General features: G+C 37.6%; 1 protein-coding gene across 2 annotated transcripts in view; it reads left to right on the top strand.

Annotated features, from left to right (window-relative positions):
- Positions 1-14,789, top strand: part of CC2D2A (coiled-coil and C2 domain containing 2A) — a 52,004-nt gene that overhangs the window by 35,758 nt on the left and 1,457 nt on the right. Inside the window, exons 21-34 of one of the 2 annotated variants that reach the window (XM_066548605.1) lie at positions 46-213; positions 1,630-1,735; positions 3,112-3,221; positions 3,336-3,432; positions 4,668-4,766; positions 7,335-7,511; positions 8,306-8,326; positions 9,388-9,591; positions 10,071-10,160; positions 10,944-11,057; positions 12,489-12,623; positions 13,106-13,228; positions 13,837-13,895; positions 14,349-14,526. In XM_066548605.1, the coding sequence (XP_066404702.1) occupies positions 46-213; positions 1,630-1,735; positions 3,112-3,221; positions 3,336-3,432; positions 4,668-4,766; positions 7,335-7,511; positions 8,306-8,326; positions 9,388-9,591; positions 10,071-10,160; positions 10,944-11,057; positions 12,489-12,623; positions 13,106-13,228; positions 13,837-13,895; positions 14,349-14,526 (1,681 nt within the window). The remainder of the gene's footprint in view (positions 1-45; positions 214-1,629; positions 1,736-3,111; positions 3,222-3,335; positions 3,433-4,667; positions 4,767-7,334; positions 7,512-8,305; positions 8,327-9,387; positions 9,592-10,070; positions 10,161-10,943; positions 11,058-12,488; positions 12,624-13,105; positions 13,229-13,836; positions 13,896-14,348; positions 14,527-14,789) is intronic. The other variant, XM_066548606.1, reaches the window with a different exon arrangement.

Below are 14,789 nucleotides of genomic sequence, written 5' to 3'. Positions count from 1 at the left end.
GGATTCTGTGCAAAACTGACTAAATACCTGGTTTATGATTATTAGCATTTTGGGACTTGGCCTCTTTAAACTGGCAGAGCCAAAACGACCATTAAGGCCAAGAAGAAAAGAAAGGAAGAAGGTCACAGCACAGAATTTATCAGATGGAGACATAAAACTGTTAGTGAACATCATCAGAGCCTATGATATTCCAGTGAGAAAACCAGTGATGAGGTATGTTTAAAAGCTTGTTTCCAGTACAGATTGATTTTCTGGCTTCTTCTGTTTTGAGGACAGATGAAGCAACAGATGTTACAATTCAGCCATGTGTGTTGTTTTGATTCTCATGATAAAAACATACATATATACATTTCTCTTTTTACAAATGATGATAAAGGACTGATATTTTGTAAGTTTGTAGATTAATAAAATAATTTTTAGTAGCTGTGAAATTCAAGACACGTTTTACCAGAAACTGTCAGAAAGATCAGTTACAGCTTTGACAGCATTATAACTCTGGTAATGCCAGATGAATTATCCCTTAAGGAAGCCTCTTGATAATTCTCAGGGAAATTTTAATTCATAATATCTTAATTAAATACCAAAACCAAATATTAAAAAACCCAGTTCTTCACTGTGGGATACTATTTGTCTCCTGAGTGCAGCATGTTGATCTTCTCCTTGATGAACCATTTAAGTTAATAGACTGAGCCTAATGTGGCTCTAATTCTAAAGGTGACCTTTACACTCAGGCACATTAACACAATGCCTGCACTGCATGATGGTGTGTCATGTAGAGACACTGAACAGTGTGCTTCAGCTCCAGAAGCAATGTATTAATGTAGTGTTCACTCTCTCTCTCTCTCCCCCACACAAAATTAATACACCTTGCATTTAACTCAGAGGTATTTCCAAGCTGGCCAGTTACAGAATTTAACATTTTCAGCTGTTCTTTCTCTTGCTGTATTAGAAGTTCTGCTGCAATCTGTGAATAGATACAGAGAAAAGCAATTCATTGACAGGAAAAAGAAGATGGAAAATTCATTACCAGAATTACAGAAATAATTAAAACCCTATCCAGTCTTTGTGCATTATATGATATCTTATTTTGAGCTGTTTATATGTGAATAGTTACTCTTTTATGGTCTATAATGTGGTCTTACCACAAAAAAAAGTTATGTGGAAGTGCTGTAAAAATAAATGTTTAACATATATATATTGTCTTTTACTTCACTCATGGGTTGACAAATCTGTAATATTCATATGAATTATTTTTTGCCTTGCCTGAATGCCATGAGATCTACACTGCTCATGAATTCTGCAGGGATTCAAGTACTTGAACTTAAAAGCTTGTAGCTCAAAGAGATTGTGTGGAGTAGGCAACAAAAAAGTCTGCAGTTAATAAACCCTTCAGAAAAGAGAGCCTCCAGGCTCTCTTGCAGTGAGGCTTGTAGGAAGTATACACTCAATACCCCTTTCTGGCATTTTATTTGTGTTATTTGATCTAATAAATATCTTCCCAAGGTTATAATGTAACAAAACCATCATTATTTCCAGAATTCTATATGGCTAATAGACAATGTGAGGGATTCACACTTTGTAATGAATTCTCTGTCTTCCCTGGTTGTTGTTGTCTGTTTCCTCTTGTAGCAAACTTCAGCAGCCATCGAAATCTTCAAGGTCCTTCAACGAGATGTTTGCAGCCTCTCCATCAGCTCAGAGCCCACCCAACAGCCCAGACTGGGCATTCAACCAGGTATGGTACAAAAGTGACGTCTTCTGGGAAGCTGTGAGCATTTTGCACAGACAGTAGCATTCACCCTCAGAAAGATACTTTATTGGCAAGGTTTCCTTGCCCACTCCTTGATCTCCAAAAGGAGAGTAAAGCTGCAGAAGGTTCAGAGAAGAATATACAGAATGCCTCCTGCCCAGTGAAAAATGGTGGGACTTTGAGCCAGAGCACCCATAACTGCAAGCTGAGGAGGAGGAATATGGTAGAAAGGCACAAAATCATGAATCATAGACACTGGATAAGGATTGACTGTTTCCTGGCACTGGAAGTACAAATGTGAGTGATGGGCAAATGAAGCTGGTAGGAGTTAGGTTCAAAAGAAAGTTGTGATTCTGCATTCAGCAGTTGGCCAGTGGCCAGAGAAGTTGCTTGCATGTATTGTGGATGAAAGAGGTTGGTTTGTGCTGAAGTGGGTATTGGACAAGTATGTGAAGAGTGATCCATTGGGAGTTACTTAATAGAAAAATCATTACAGACTTAGGAAAGTCTTTCATCTGAAAATGTTTGAAGTCTGGAAGAGTAATAGGAGAAAATACCATCTATGCCTGCTCAGTTCTTACTTTTTTGTGTGTGTTGGCTGCTGGCTGTTTTCACAGGCTGCACTTTGGGTCCAGTACACTCCTAGTCTAAACCAGCACAGCCATTCTTATGGCTGACACTGAAATTTCAATTTCTTGCTATTTAAAACTAAATTCAGCATCCTTCTGAATGAAGATGAAAGACCTTCAGGGTTTTTACTGGTTTCCTTGTGATTTTCTTAGAAAATTACAGCTTTTTGAAATGTAGAAAAGCTTCTGCCATATGCATTTGAATGTTAAATAAGGCATTTTTAATCACATTTAGGGGGTTGTTTTGTCTAGATGAAGTTGTTTATCTGTCATAGGAGCCAGTTTCAGGGACAACTGGGATTGTAGCTGTAGGCTTCTTGGATTACAGATAAGAGGATACAAGTGCACTTCTTTCCCTGGTGTCTGGATCACATGTTCTGTTTCAGTTACTTTCCTTGATTAGGTAGCCTGTACCTTTTCCACTCTCAGGAGAAAATGTGGTTTTTCCAGTGTATATAAATACAACAAGTATTTGGAATACACATACATTTTTGGAAATGCTAGTGTATAAAATATTCTTAAAAGAATATGAATTCTTGAATTTATGAATTCTTCATAAATGCTTAGAAAGCCATGAAGTGCAATATTTAAGGTGTATTAAAGTTATATCTGGGCAGAACCAGCCTGATTGCCACAACATATGTTTTTCTAAATGCTTGAAATGTGTAATTTAATGTGCTCTAGTGAATTTCCACAGAGGTGTGTTTCCTTTGTTTTGATATCTATTTATAGGTTTTGGTCCGTCCTTTTGTAGAAGTTTCTTTTCAGCGAACAGTCTGCAGGACAACAACAGCAGAAGGTCCAAGCCCCTGCTGGAATGAGGAACTTGAGCTTCCATTTAGGTGTGCCAAAATGAAACCAAATTATTTCTGCAAAGTAATAGTTTGAGCATGCAAATTTATCCTCATTTTCCTGTATTGTTCAAATCACTTTTTTGATTTATTTAACCTCTTCAGAGCTCCTAATGGTGACTACAGCACCCACAGTTTGCAGTCAGTAAAAGATGAAGTCTTCATTAATGTTTTTGATGAAGTACTTCATGATGCTGTAGAGGTGAGTTCAAAATTGAAGGACATTGTACACTAGAGAACATAGTGAGCTTTTTGAAGTTGTCAGAACAAGACTTTTCCATGTAATAATTTCCCCCATCCTGTGCCTCTCTTTTCTCTATTTTGTCATTCCTTATGATTTTATCTGGTCAATACTGCAAGGTTATCAGAGGGAGCAATCTTTACAGTGTTAACATTTGTACAGATTCAGCTTGTGCCATGTAAAATGCTGCTAGAGTTGAACACATCACATGTGTGTAATGTGTTTTACTGATACTTAATGAAGTTGAAGATCCTAAAATTGAGAGGCATCAACAACAGAATCTGACTTCTGTTCTTAACCTTAATCAAAGCTTTTTATTTCATTCCAGATGAGTGATCCCAGTTCTTGTATTTTTTGCTAACTATCTTGTTATGCTTTGTCTCGTCTTGTTTTACAAGCTCTTTGGTGAAATAATAAAAAAAAGCCCAAACCATCTACTGGTTGTTTGCATTAACTTTTTTGAATGAGACAAGAATTGCAAGTACTAGTAACAAGAAATTTTTGTAAGCTCTCAGTGTTGGCATAAGTCCTTCCCCTGTTGAATCCAGTGAAAGCTTTCCTAGTCAATTCAGCAGACACAAAAATAGCAGCACTCAACATTCTTGAAAACATAGCCCAGAAATAAATAATGCACACACTTCACTGGGAACAGAATTCTGTCCTCAAACTGAAATGATACTTGATGAAGCATAAGGAAGAAAGCTACACACTTGAAACTTGGATGTCATGGCAGAGGTTTTTTTAAAAATAATTCTAGGCTGATCATGAAAGATTTGGAAATCTGATAGGCAGTGCACATGAAAACAGTTTTTGCATTTCACAGGGTTTACTTAGATTTTCCTACAATTTTTTTTTACTTCAAAAAGCTTTTCAAACTAGAGCTTTCATTTGCTTCATTACTGAGAAGAGTGTTGTGGACACCTTGTCAAAGCTTTAAGTTCTCCATTACAGGTTATACAGGACTTAAACCCTAAAGTGCAAGCACATTGTATCATGGACTGCAATGTTCTTCTATGTTTTCAGCATCTGGTGTGCTTGAAAGTTGTGCAGAATAATTACTGCTGCACAAGTATTGGAGCTGATACTTACAGAAAATTCATACAGAATTTTTTATTAATGCCTTGATTCAGTTGTTGATTGAATTAAAGGAAATGAAGCTGTCTTACAAAGTGTTGTGTTGGGCAACTTTTTAATAGGATGATCGTGAGAGAGGAAGTGGAATCCACACTCGTATTGAGAGACACTGGCTGGGATGTGTTAAGATTCCATTTACTACCATATATTTTCAAGCAAGGGTGAGTGATTTTATTTGAAGTAAAATACAGAACTGAGAATGGAAAAGGGCTGGAAATGGAATGTCAGATTTAATTATATTCTTTGTAATTGTTAGTTTATTTCTATGGAATTGTTTGAAGATGTCTTTGAAACCACTGGGATTTTTTTGACAGATCTGGTATTTCCCAGTAAGTTCAAGGTTTTGAAGGGAGAAGAGATAAAATATACTCAATAGTGACAATGCAGCCTGACTTCCTTCAGTAGCAACATTAAAAGCACAGATTTTTTTAGGTGATTTTCTCAGTGGCTTTTGAGGGCTGTGGTGTTGCACAGCCTGGATAGATGAACTAGGAATAGAATCACCCAGATACAAGAGGAAATTTGAACTTTTTTTTCACACTTTCCATGAATCACAAGATTTTGATCTTTGCCTCTCCTAATCCCTTCTTTCTTCCATTTCTAGAACTTTTCAAGAGAAGCTTTCTTCAAGAAATAGCCACAGTTAGTCATGGGAGTAATAGTAAAACATGCTCTTCTTCAGAGGAAATATTTTTTTTTTGTCCAGCCACTCATCCTGGACTTAGTTTAAGGAAACTGCTTCTTTCCATTGATAGTCCTATTATATTGTAACACAGCTGTAGGACTTCTTCTGCATGGCAGTTGCTTTTTGGTGTAGATCAAGATATCTGATCACAAAAGTCAGAATCTTCATGAAGCAAGAAACTGAGAAATCAGTTGCATTCCTAATGACACATTCATTTGCTATTCTCTGGTCCTATGGGGCACTTTTCAGAACCTTAAGGACTTCAAGCCATACTCTGAGCCTCCCAGATCCTTTAGGTGGAGGGAAAGTCTGTAGGAGTCTCATTAGATTTGAGTGCAGTGCTTGATGATCAAAGTTGTTTTCCTGGGCTGTCTGCAAAGCATAACAGGATGTGATTGTCATGGGATTCAGGAAAGCATGAAAGCACTTTTCATTGCTGAGAAATCTTGGACAGCATATGTCTAACCAGGCTTAGTCCACTTGTTTCTGCTAGATCATTAATAATATGTGCTCTTCAACTTGGGAGGTTAATCAGTTAATTTTTCTCTTTGAGAGCTGTGGTGCCCTGTACCATGAAGTTTTCACTGATTTTAAAGAAGATGTAAGTAGTAAGAAGATCTGACCTTCTTTTCATGAGTCTTTGGCCATGCTGTGCAGAAAATGTCACATAATGTGATCACCATTGCTGTAGGTCAGCAAACAGGAAACAACATGACTCAGTGCTCATTTTTAGGGAATTGTTCTATGTTGAATGAATGAAATCCACCTGAGAAGTGTGTCTGCTCACAGAGAGACCTAATGGGCAGACTTGACATTTTAACAGACTGCTTACCAATACAGCCACCATCCATAATCCATCTTTAAGGATTTCCCATACTGTGAACCTCTGTTCCTCAGCTTCTTGGTCTTTCTGCTGTAGAACCAGAGTAGCTCCAGAATTCCTGTCAGATACACTGCTGACTGTCTTTGAGGAGGTGTTAGAGTTTGTGATTGCCTAAGCAGAGTGTGAGTGCTTGTAGAGATCTTCCCAGCAGTAGATATTCTTTGCATTTGAGTAGGATTTTGTGTGGAATTTGAAAAAGCCTGATCAGCACAGTGGTTATATCAAGGTGGATCTAGCAACTAAATTTCACTAGCAAATGAGGCATTTCATAATCCTGTTCTAATACACTGGAGCAGAAATTTTGAGTGATATCTTTAGTTTTCTCCTCATCAAAACTTAATTTTGTTCTTAAATGTTTGATGAGCCATGCCAGTGAGTCATCTGTTCATTTCCCTCATCCACTGAAGGTACCCTTTCTGGTGGCAGTCACCTCAATTGTCTCCAAATCTGGAGTTTACTGCTTTTGCTTTTCTTTTAAAGCTGGCTACTTCCACTATTGAAACCTGCCCAAGCAAGTGAGCCTGCCATCTCTTGTCTCAGCCTGCCCTTCAGAAAGACCTTGTTCTCTGTTTGTGCTAGCAGGGGGAGCTGCCAGGGCTGGTGGGTCTGGCAGAGCACTTCCATATAGAAGCTGGATAAAAGGCCCAGTTCCAGTTCCACCCAAGAAGCATCAGTAGGTTGTGCATGGAAGAGGGTCCATCTGAATGCTGGACCATCCTTCCCACAGCACTCATAGGCAAAGGCCTGTTGGTCTGCTGCTGCCTTGAGAAGCATAGTCATGCAACCTGTATTTTGCCATTTTTTATTTTTTCCAGATAAGCAGAGCCATGTAGAGTTTGGTGTTTGAAGGAAAAGTAGTGAAAGGCCAGCACTCTTTCTTTCTCTGTGAACTAGTGTATATGATTTCCATTTCATTAAATGTTAGCGTTCATAATATGCAAGAGAGGTTGAAATCAAGTTGTGATTAATATATTTAACAATGAGATACCTCATGTTTTCCCCACAGTTAATCAATATAAATGTCATATTCTCTCATTTTGTTGTTTTGTAACTTTAATAACCAAAAGAAAAAAATATGCAGACTCAAGTAGCAAATTTATGTGAGAGGGAACTTTTGCTTTTTTGCTTTTAATGAGAAGTATTTCTCTGTATCTGTTGTAGATTGATGGTACATTTAAGGTCAATATTCCTCCAGTCCTCCTTGGCTACAGCAAAGAAAAGAGCGTGGGCATGGAGAGAGGTTTTGATTCTGTGAGAAATCTGAGTGAGGGCTCATATATAACTCTGTTCATTACCATTGAACCACAGCTCATCCCTGGAGAGTCTGTCAGAGAGAAGGTAACTAATCACTAATTCATCATTCTCTTGCTCTTTGTTTCCAGTGGTGCAGTTCTTGAGATGCATATTAATAGCTCTCCTTAGTGTACCAAAGGACATGAACAAGTACAGAAGGACATTCATACAAATTTGGAGTGTTTTATTTCAAATTTTTTATCTGTTCAGTTTAATTAGATGCACCATTAAGTGAGGTGTGCATTTAATACATGAGAAATAACTTTGCCCAGGTATCTAATTTTAGTCCTCAGGGAAAGTAAATTGGCATTCCTATCTGTGAGCATGTAGTCTTTCCATGTACTTGTGTAAACAATAAAGCGTTGTGTGAGTATTTGTGAACAAAAGGATTTAGTGGACAAAAAGGTGGTGGCAGGTGCAAAGAGTATTTTCTTGCTTCTGTGTTTATACTGTTCAAATGAGCATTTATTATTTATGGCTTCGTGCATGCCTCGAGCTTTTGAAGATAATAATTCCTAAGCAGCAGCTGCTGTTTTTTTCAGTTTCATTAGTAAACCAGAAGTGCCTTAGACTAACAACAATAGTCATTACAATTCTTTGCTGCAACTCTCCAGCTGCAACACATACACCTATTATAGAAAGAGTTTGGCATATTATGGGAAAAAAAACCAAAATAATTTGCCATACTTTCTTCCTCTTCCTAACCTGCACTTAATTTGAAATGCTTGTGTAGTGCTTTAGGATGCTAAGCATAATTTTAGTTTAATTTTATGATACCTTTTTTGTTTCTTTACTTATTTTTCCTCTCTTTCCTGCTGTCCTTCCTGAACCTCTATTAGATGAATGAAATGCTTAAGAAGGTACAACATTAATAAATCAGTTGAGATACTCCTGTTGTTCCCAGTTTAAGACTTAGCTCGGGTTTGTGCCATTCAGCAACCTCTTTGCAGTTTGTGTTACTCGATTGTGACATAGTAATTGTTTATTTGCCAGTAATATTTGCAGTAAATTGCTACATTTACTTTTACAACATGCCAGAGGCTCTACTTTTCTGCTCTTAAATAAGGTTGAGAAGAATCACCACTGTGTGCCTTCTCTTCTAACTTGGAGCTCTAGCCCAAGCTGTTCCACCTCAGGTTAAAGATTAACAAATGACAAAAGTGGCTCATTTTAAACAAAAATACTATGAAGGATGAACTTTAATTCTCACCACCACTAGGAGTATATAAGGAATTCTAAATAGATAATTTTGACCAATCTTAATACCTTTAAAAGATGACATCTTTGGTAGCATCATGAAATAATTGTCATTGTTATATAATTGATATGTGCTTTTGAGTCCTACATTTTCTTCTGAAAAATCACATTTAAAATGTGGAAATTTTAAACACCTCTGAATTATAAGGATTCATCTAAAAATCACTTGAACTTTCTCTGCAAATATTTTGGCATTGAGCAGTGTTGTTGCAGTATTCTTTATATAAAAATCGCTGAGATTTTATGCTTAATGTCAATTGTGGTTTTAATGGAGTGCTGTGGGAATAGCTCATAGGATTAGTACCTAACTATAATTGCTTATTTTTTACTTAATATGTGGTGTTACATCCTCATGCTCCCAGTGTTACTTGGCCATAACTTTCACTACATTCTTCAGTGCTTCAATAAAGCCAGCTTATATGTATAGATCATTATGGGCATTCATAAGTAAGTGCAAATTACCTGATTTTCCATTGCCTTGACCTTCCTTTTATGTCTGTAAGCAAAACTTTGTACTACAAAGCAAGTTCAAAGTGCTATTAGAAAAGAATTTAACAATCTTTTAATTGTCCTCCAAATGGTGAAATATGGCCAAATATAGTAAAGACTTAAGTCCAAACTATAAATAAAACTGATTTAGTATAAATTCTACTGTCTTTTGAAGTTTGATACCCAAGAAGATGAGAAACTGCTCCAGGCAGCAGAAAAATATGAAGCTGAATGTACATCAAAGTTTCCAAGCCGCCAGTGCCTAACAACTGTAATTGACCTTGATGGAAAAACAGTTTTTATTACCAGATATATCAAACCTCTGAATCCACCACAGGAGCTTCTTGATGCTGTCCCAAATAGATCTCAAACAGCAGCAGTAAGTACTTAGAAAAGATGGTGAAGTCTCTGGAATACAGATTGCAAGATATTTGATACAGATGTCAGGATGCATGTGCACATGCAGATGCACATAAGCTTTTGTGTCTCTGCTGTACAGCTGCACCTTTTGCAGAGGAAAAACTACAGATACAAAATAAAAGTAGTAATGACTATGTGTAATACACAGTAAGTCCAACTATAATGATACTGTAAAATAATGTTTGTTTTTTCTGGGGAAAAAAATAAGTGTATTAATGAGTATTGTCCTTTAAAAGACAAAGAATTATGTCAAACCTCAATGGCAGTAAATCATATCAGTCTTTGATAGAAATTCTAAGATGAGCTAGCTGCTACTGTGCTGAGGTTACTCAGTGTTTTGTCATTGAGTGGAACCAGCATTGTTCTTCGCATCTGGTATGATAACATTAGAGCATTTTGAATTAAAGGGGTGACCTGCTCTGCTTTGTTTTCTTGCAGGAACTGGTGGCTCGATATGTTGCTTTGATTCCTTTTTTGCCAGATAGTGTGTCATTTGCTGGAATTTGTGATTTATGGAGTACATCAGATGTAAGCAATGCATTAAAAAGAAGTTCTTCATCCTCTTGAATGTGAAAGAACATCCTAGTGGCCATGGTTTTGGAGGGAGGTTGTACTAGATTAGCTCTTGAGGTCCCTTCAAACCTAAATTATTCTGTGATTCTGTTATTGTGAGGAATAATTTTATTTAAGCCATTTATTTTAAAGGATAAGGACCAAAGCTTGAAAGAAGTTGCTTATTCTGATCTGAGCCAAAAGTTTTATCTTTAATAGGTTGCAGTAAGCTAAGAATATGTTAGGGCTTCAAAGCATCTCTTTTTTTTCTCAGTTATAAACCAGTCCATAATGTCACACACATGCACAAGTGAAAGGATGCTTACTGATGGAGACTTTACAACTAGACTTAAAATGGATCATTGTCATTCCAAGGAACTACAGGAAAGACATTGCATGTAGTGTAAGCAATAATGAGATATTTAGTATTCTGTCACACAAATCCTGTAATTTAGAGAATAACAGCAGACATTGTTTATCATAGATGAAGTTTTTATCATCTCAGAACTTTTCTGAAAAAGGGTCTTTCTAAAAAAAAAACACCCTGGTTGTTGTGATAGGATCTCAGACCTCATGTATTCTCACACCATTCACTCTTCATCCTGTGTGTTAAAGCAGTGACCAGTAAACAGTAAAGATCAGTTGCAAAGATCTGAAAGGACTCCTTGCTTCAGATGTGTTAAGAAACATTATCAAATATTCTAAGTTGATAACTGCCTAGAAAAACATTCTTTTTTTTTTTTTTAATATCTCAATTAGCAATTTCTTTATCTTCTGGCGGGAGATGAGGAAGAACACGCCGTGCTCTTGTGTAATTATTTTCTTGGAATGGGGAAAAAAGCCTGGCTCATCATTGGAAATGCCATTCCTGAGGTAAGAGGATTCTTTCATTTGGCCTAAGTATTAACTTTTATTTTGTGGAGTCTTTGGCCCCCAACAATGGATAATTGTTTCTTGATGGGATGTTTTTCCAGGATATTATCTAAAGATTGGTGCTGGGCACCGATTCTTTTCAGAGAAGTAAATAAAAAAATTGAAAGTACATCTTAATATATGTCTGGAGTTTTTTTCCTGGGCCTCAATTTCCATGCTTAAACTGGTAGTAGTTGTCATCCCAATACAGTACCAAGCATCTGTAACCCTTGATTTGTCGTTAGCTTGTATAAATGGTGTATCTGATGGACACAGTCCCTTGACAGCATCTCAGTCATGGATACACAGAGTCTGAGTTTGTGTGGGATTTGGTACAGTTCAGAGGTGATAGGTGAGGGCTAGGGGCATGCCAGGGATTCTTAGTGGTCACACACATCTGCTGATTCTCTCTCAGGCTGATGGCAGAGCTGCAGCAATAGCAAAGATGATTGGCTCAGGCTGGACAAGGACCTCTCCCTCTGCCCACTGTAATGCAGACAGGTGAGGTGTCTGCTCTGCCTTGGGCTGCTGGGAGCCACTGTGGCAGCAGCTGGGCTCAGACTGGCCCAGAACTGAGACACTGAGCTTGTTTTGCTGCTTGGGAGATGCCTTTGTTCTCAGGGAAGCACTCAGATTTCCAACTAACCAATACTGCTCTTTCCAAAAAGGTGGTAACTGTTTATATTGCAAATTTCTACATACATATGAAAGGTTTGGTAAAAATTTCTGTCTAAGCTGGTTTCTTAAGCACATTCTGAGATACTGCAGTGACAGGAATAGGTACTCAGATACATTCCCTCCCCTCAAAATCTGATGGAAATGCTAGTCAATAATAAAACATTTTGTAAGGAGGGAATTTTTTCCATGTATTTCAAGATACCTGGGAAATATAATGGATGACAAGAACATAGAAGAGCAGCTTAGGTATTCCTGATAGAGAATATAAAGAGAGCTGGGAAATTCCTTACATGCCTGAGAGGAGGCTGATGGCTGACACAGAGTGTGCTGCCTGGATGGGAGTCCTTCAGCTCAGAGGTTGTCCATGGATGAGGGCTGGGGCAGTAGCCAAGCAGGATGTCTTGATACTGAAGTGGCATCTGGTAAACATTCCTGTATGTGGAATTTCACATCTGTTGGTTCCTGAGACAAGAGCTTTCAGATTCTATATGTAAAAAGTGGCTTGGAGCTCTGCATGTCTGACATTTCTCTCCCACATTATTATATAAGTGTTATTATAAGAACTGTAATGAACCTGTCAATTCTTCCAAGCAGTTTGCCCTAAAAAGCATTATCAACCTCAATAGTAAAAAATTAGTATTACTAGGAATACAAAGCCTACTTGTAGCCAGTTTTCAAACATCTTTCTCATACCTTTTTTTTTTTTCTTCCTAGGGACCAACTGCATATGTATTAACTTTGGAACAAAGTCAGTATGTAATTTGGAACCCCAGTACTGGATGTTTTTATGGGCAGTATGATACTTTCTGCCCCTTACAAAATGTGTACTGTCTGATCAGCTGTGATAATGTAAGTGTGCCCAGTCACATTTCTATATATGAAAGAGTTATTTAAAGGTTGTTAGAACAAGAATCCTACAGTGCCTGCATGCTCCAGACCAGGCACAGAGGCCAGAATTAATGTCTGTAAAGAAAGGGAGTGCAAGACATGGGTTCCACTTGCTGACAAAATGTGCACAGAAGCTGTGACTTGTGTGTCTGCAGTCTCTGCTTGTATTCTGCAAGGTACACTTAAAAAAGCAGTACTGTTGGGTGCAGCAGCTACCAGGCATCACAGCCCCAGCAGCACTGGGGTGGGCTCTTGGAGGAATTTAATCAGAATTCAGAAAGAATTGTACAGCAGTCCAGAGGGGTGGAAATGCAGCTCAGAACAGCAGAAAAAATTGCTACAGGAGGTCAACATTATATAGTATTTTACTGCTATGTAAGTGGAATGTGTTCCACAGGTGTTGATTATATGCTAAAAGCTAAACCAAATTTGCTTTCTTGCAGATTTGGTTTAATATGCAAGAATATGATTCCCCAGGAAGGATGTATTTTGATATCAGCAAACCAAAACTTTGGAAACCTTTTTTTTCAAGAAGTTTGCCATTCCCTGGTCTCCGCAGCATTCAGGTATTGATGGATCTATTGCCAGCTCCAAAAGAGGGACTGAGACATCACAGACTTGGTATAAAGAAGCACATATTAAGTTCTTTGGACTTCTTTGGTTAAGTACATCTATGTAATAGCATTGGTTTTTAAAAAGATTTCCTAGTTACTCCTTAAAAAAATGAAAGCAGGAATACTGAAAAAAGTTGACTTTGTACAGATTTAATGTTTTTGCCCTCTAGCTAAGATCTCAGGGCAACAGTGAAGTAAATGGAATAAATCTTTAACACAAATATATCTAAAGTAGTAGTTCAGTATTATAAAGAAAAAGTCAACTTTTGTCTCATGGCTAAGGCATTTTTTCAAGTTGTATGAACATCACTAGTAAAAAGCCAGAAATTTCTGTACAGTTATGAAAGGTGTAAGCAGTTGAAATTTACTGGGGGAAAAAAACCCCAGAATTACACACAAATATCTAGTTAAATTTTTATCATGTCTCTCTTAAAGAATAGTTTCTTTTTGCATAATTGTAAATTTCTCTGAGCATTATCAAGGCAGAAACTCCTGGAGTTACAATGTTAGATGTTTTAGAAGAGATTGCACGTTTTAATATTTATTTTTTTTATCACTAGCCTGAAGAACTAACGTATGAGCATTCAGATAAGGCTGCTGCACTGGAACTGCAGAGCAGGTAATGCTTCCTCCAGAACAAGTGCCATCAGTGCTAATACCAGAACATTCCTAGGTATTCATGCCTAGCTCCTAAAAATCTGCTTTCAGTGCCAGGAGAATGGCCTAAAAAATTAGAAGCTATTGTTTCAGGGCTTTTTAAAATTCTCTTCTTCAATAGAGATTGCCAGGTAGAAAGAACTGATCAGTCATTGCTCTACCATTTCACCAAGAACAAAATGCTGTGGGGGGATGAGAGGAGAGGGTGTAAACTAAAAGGGGTTGTAATTCCATGGCTTTCCATGCAGACACTGACAGTCATTACTACACAACTGTGTTGGCTTTTCTGCTCTTGTAGTGAGCAGTAAGTTTAACTGAGGTCATGTGTGGTTCTCAGAATCTGTACTGTCTGCCAAGGGAGATCAGTTCAAATGTGCAATACTAGAACTGTAATAATCAGTCTATCTTACTGCAGGATTGAAAAAATATTAAAGGATAAGATTATGGAATGGAGACCAACACGCCCAACACGTTGGAACAGATACTGCACCTCCACCCTGCGCAACTTTTTGCCGCTGCTGGAACAAAATCAAGGCAAAGATGTAGAAGATGACCACCAGGCAGAGCTGCAAAAACAGCTGGGAGATTACAGGGTACACTGTGAACATAAATGCCCTGTGCATAGAAGCAAGAAATCCCTAGTATTGCCACTCTGTGGTATAGAAGAGTGTCCTAGGCTAGTTATTTCTTCTACTGCCAAAATTCACAAGAGATTTTATACCAAAGAGATCATCATTTCATAGAGGGAAGGAGTGATGATCTGGTTTATTTCATTTGTAATGTTGAAGATAAAACAACAATGCACCCAATTAACTTTATATTCTTATGTTCAGCAGAAACATGTGTTGCTGCACAA

Source organism: Molothrus aeneus, chromosome 4 (genome assembly GCF_037042795.1).
Source record: "Molothrus aeneus isolate 106 chromosome 4, BPBGC_Maene_1.0, whole genome shotgun sequence".
NCBI classification, from domain to species: domain Eukaryota; kingdom Metazoa; phylum Chordata; class Aves; order Passeriformes; family Icteridae; genus Molothrus; species Molothrus aeneus.
The sequence above is the reverse complement of the archived record's forward strand: the minus strand, read 5'-3'. Positions and strand labels throughout refer to the sequence as shown.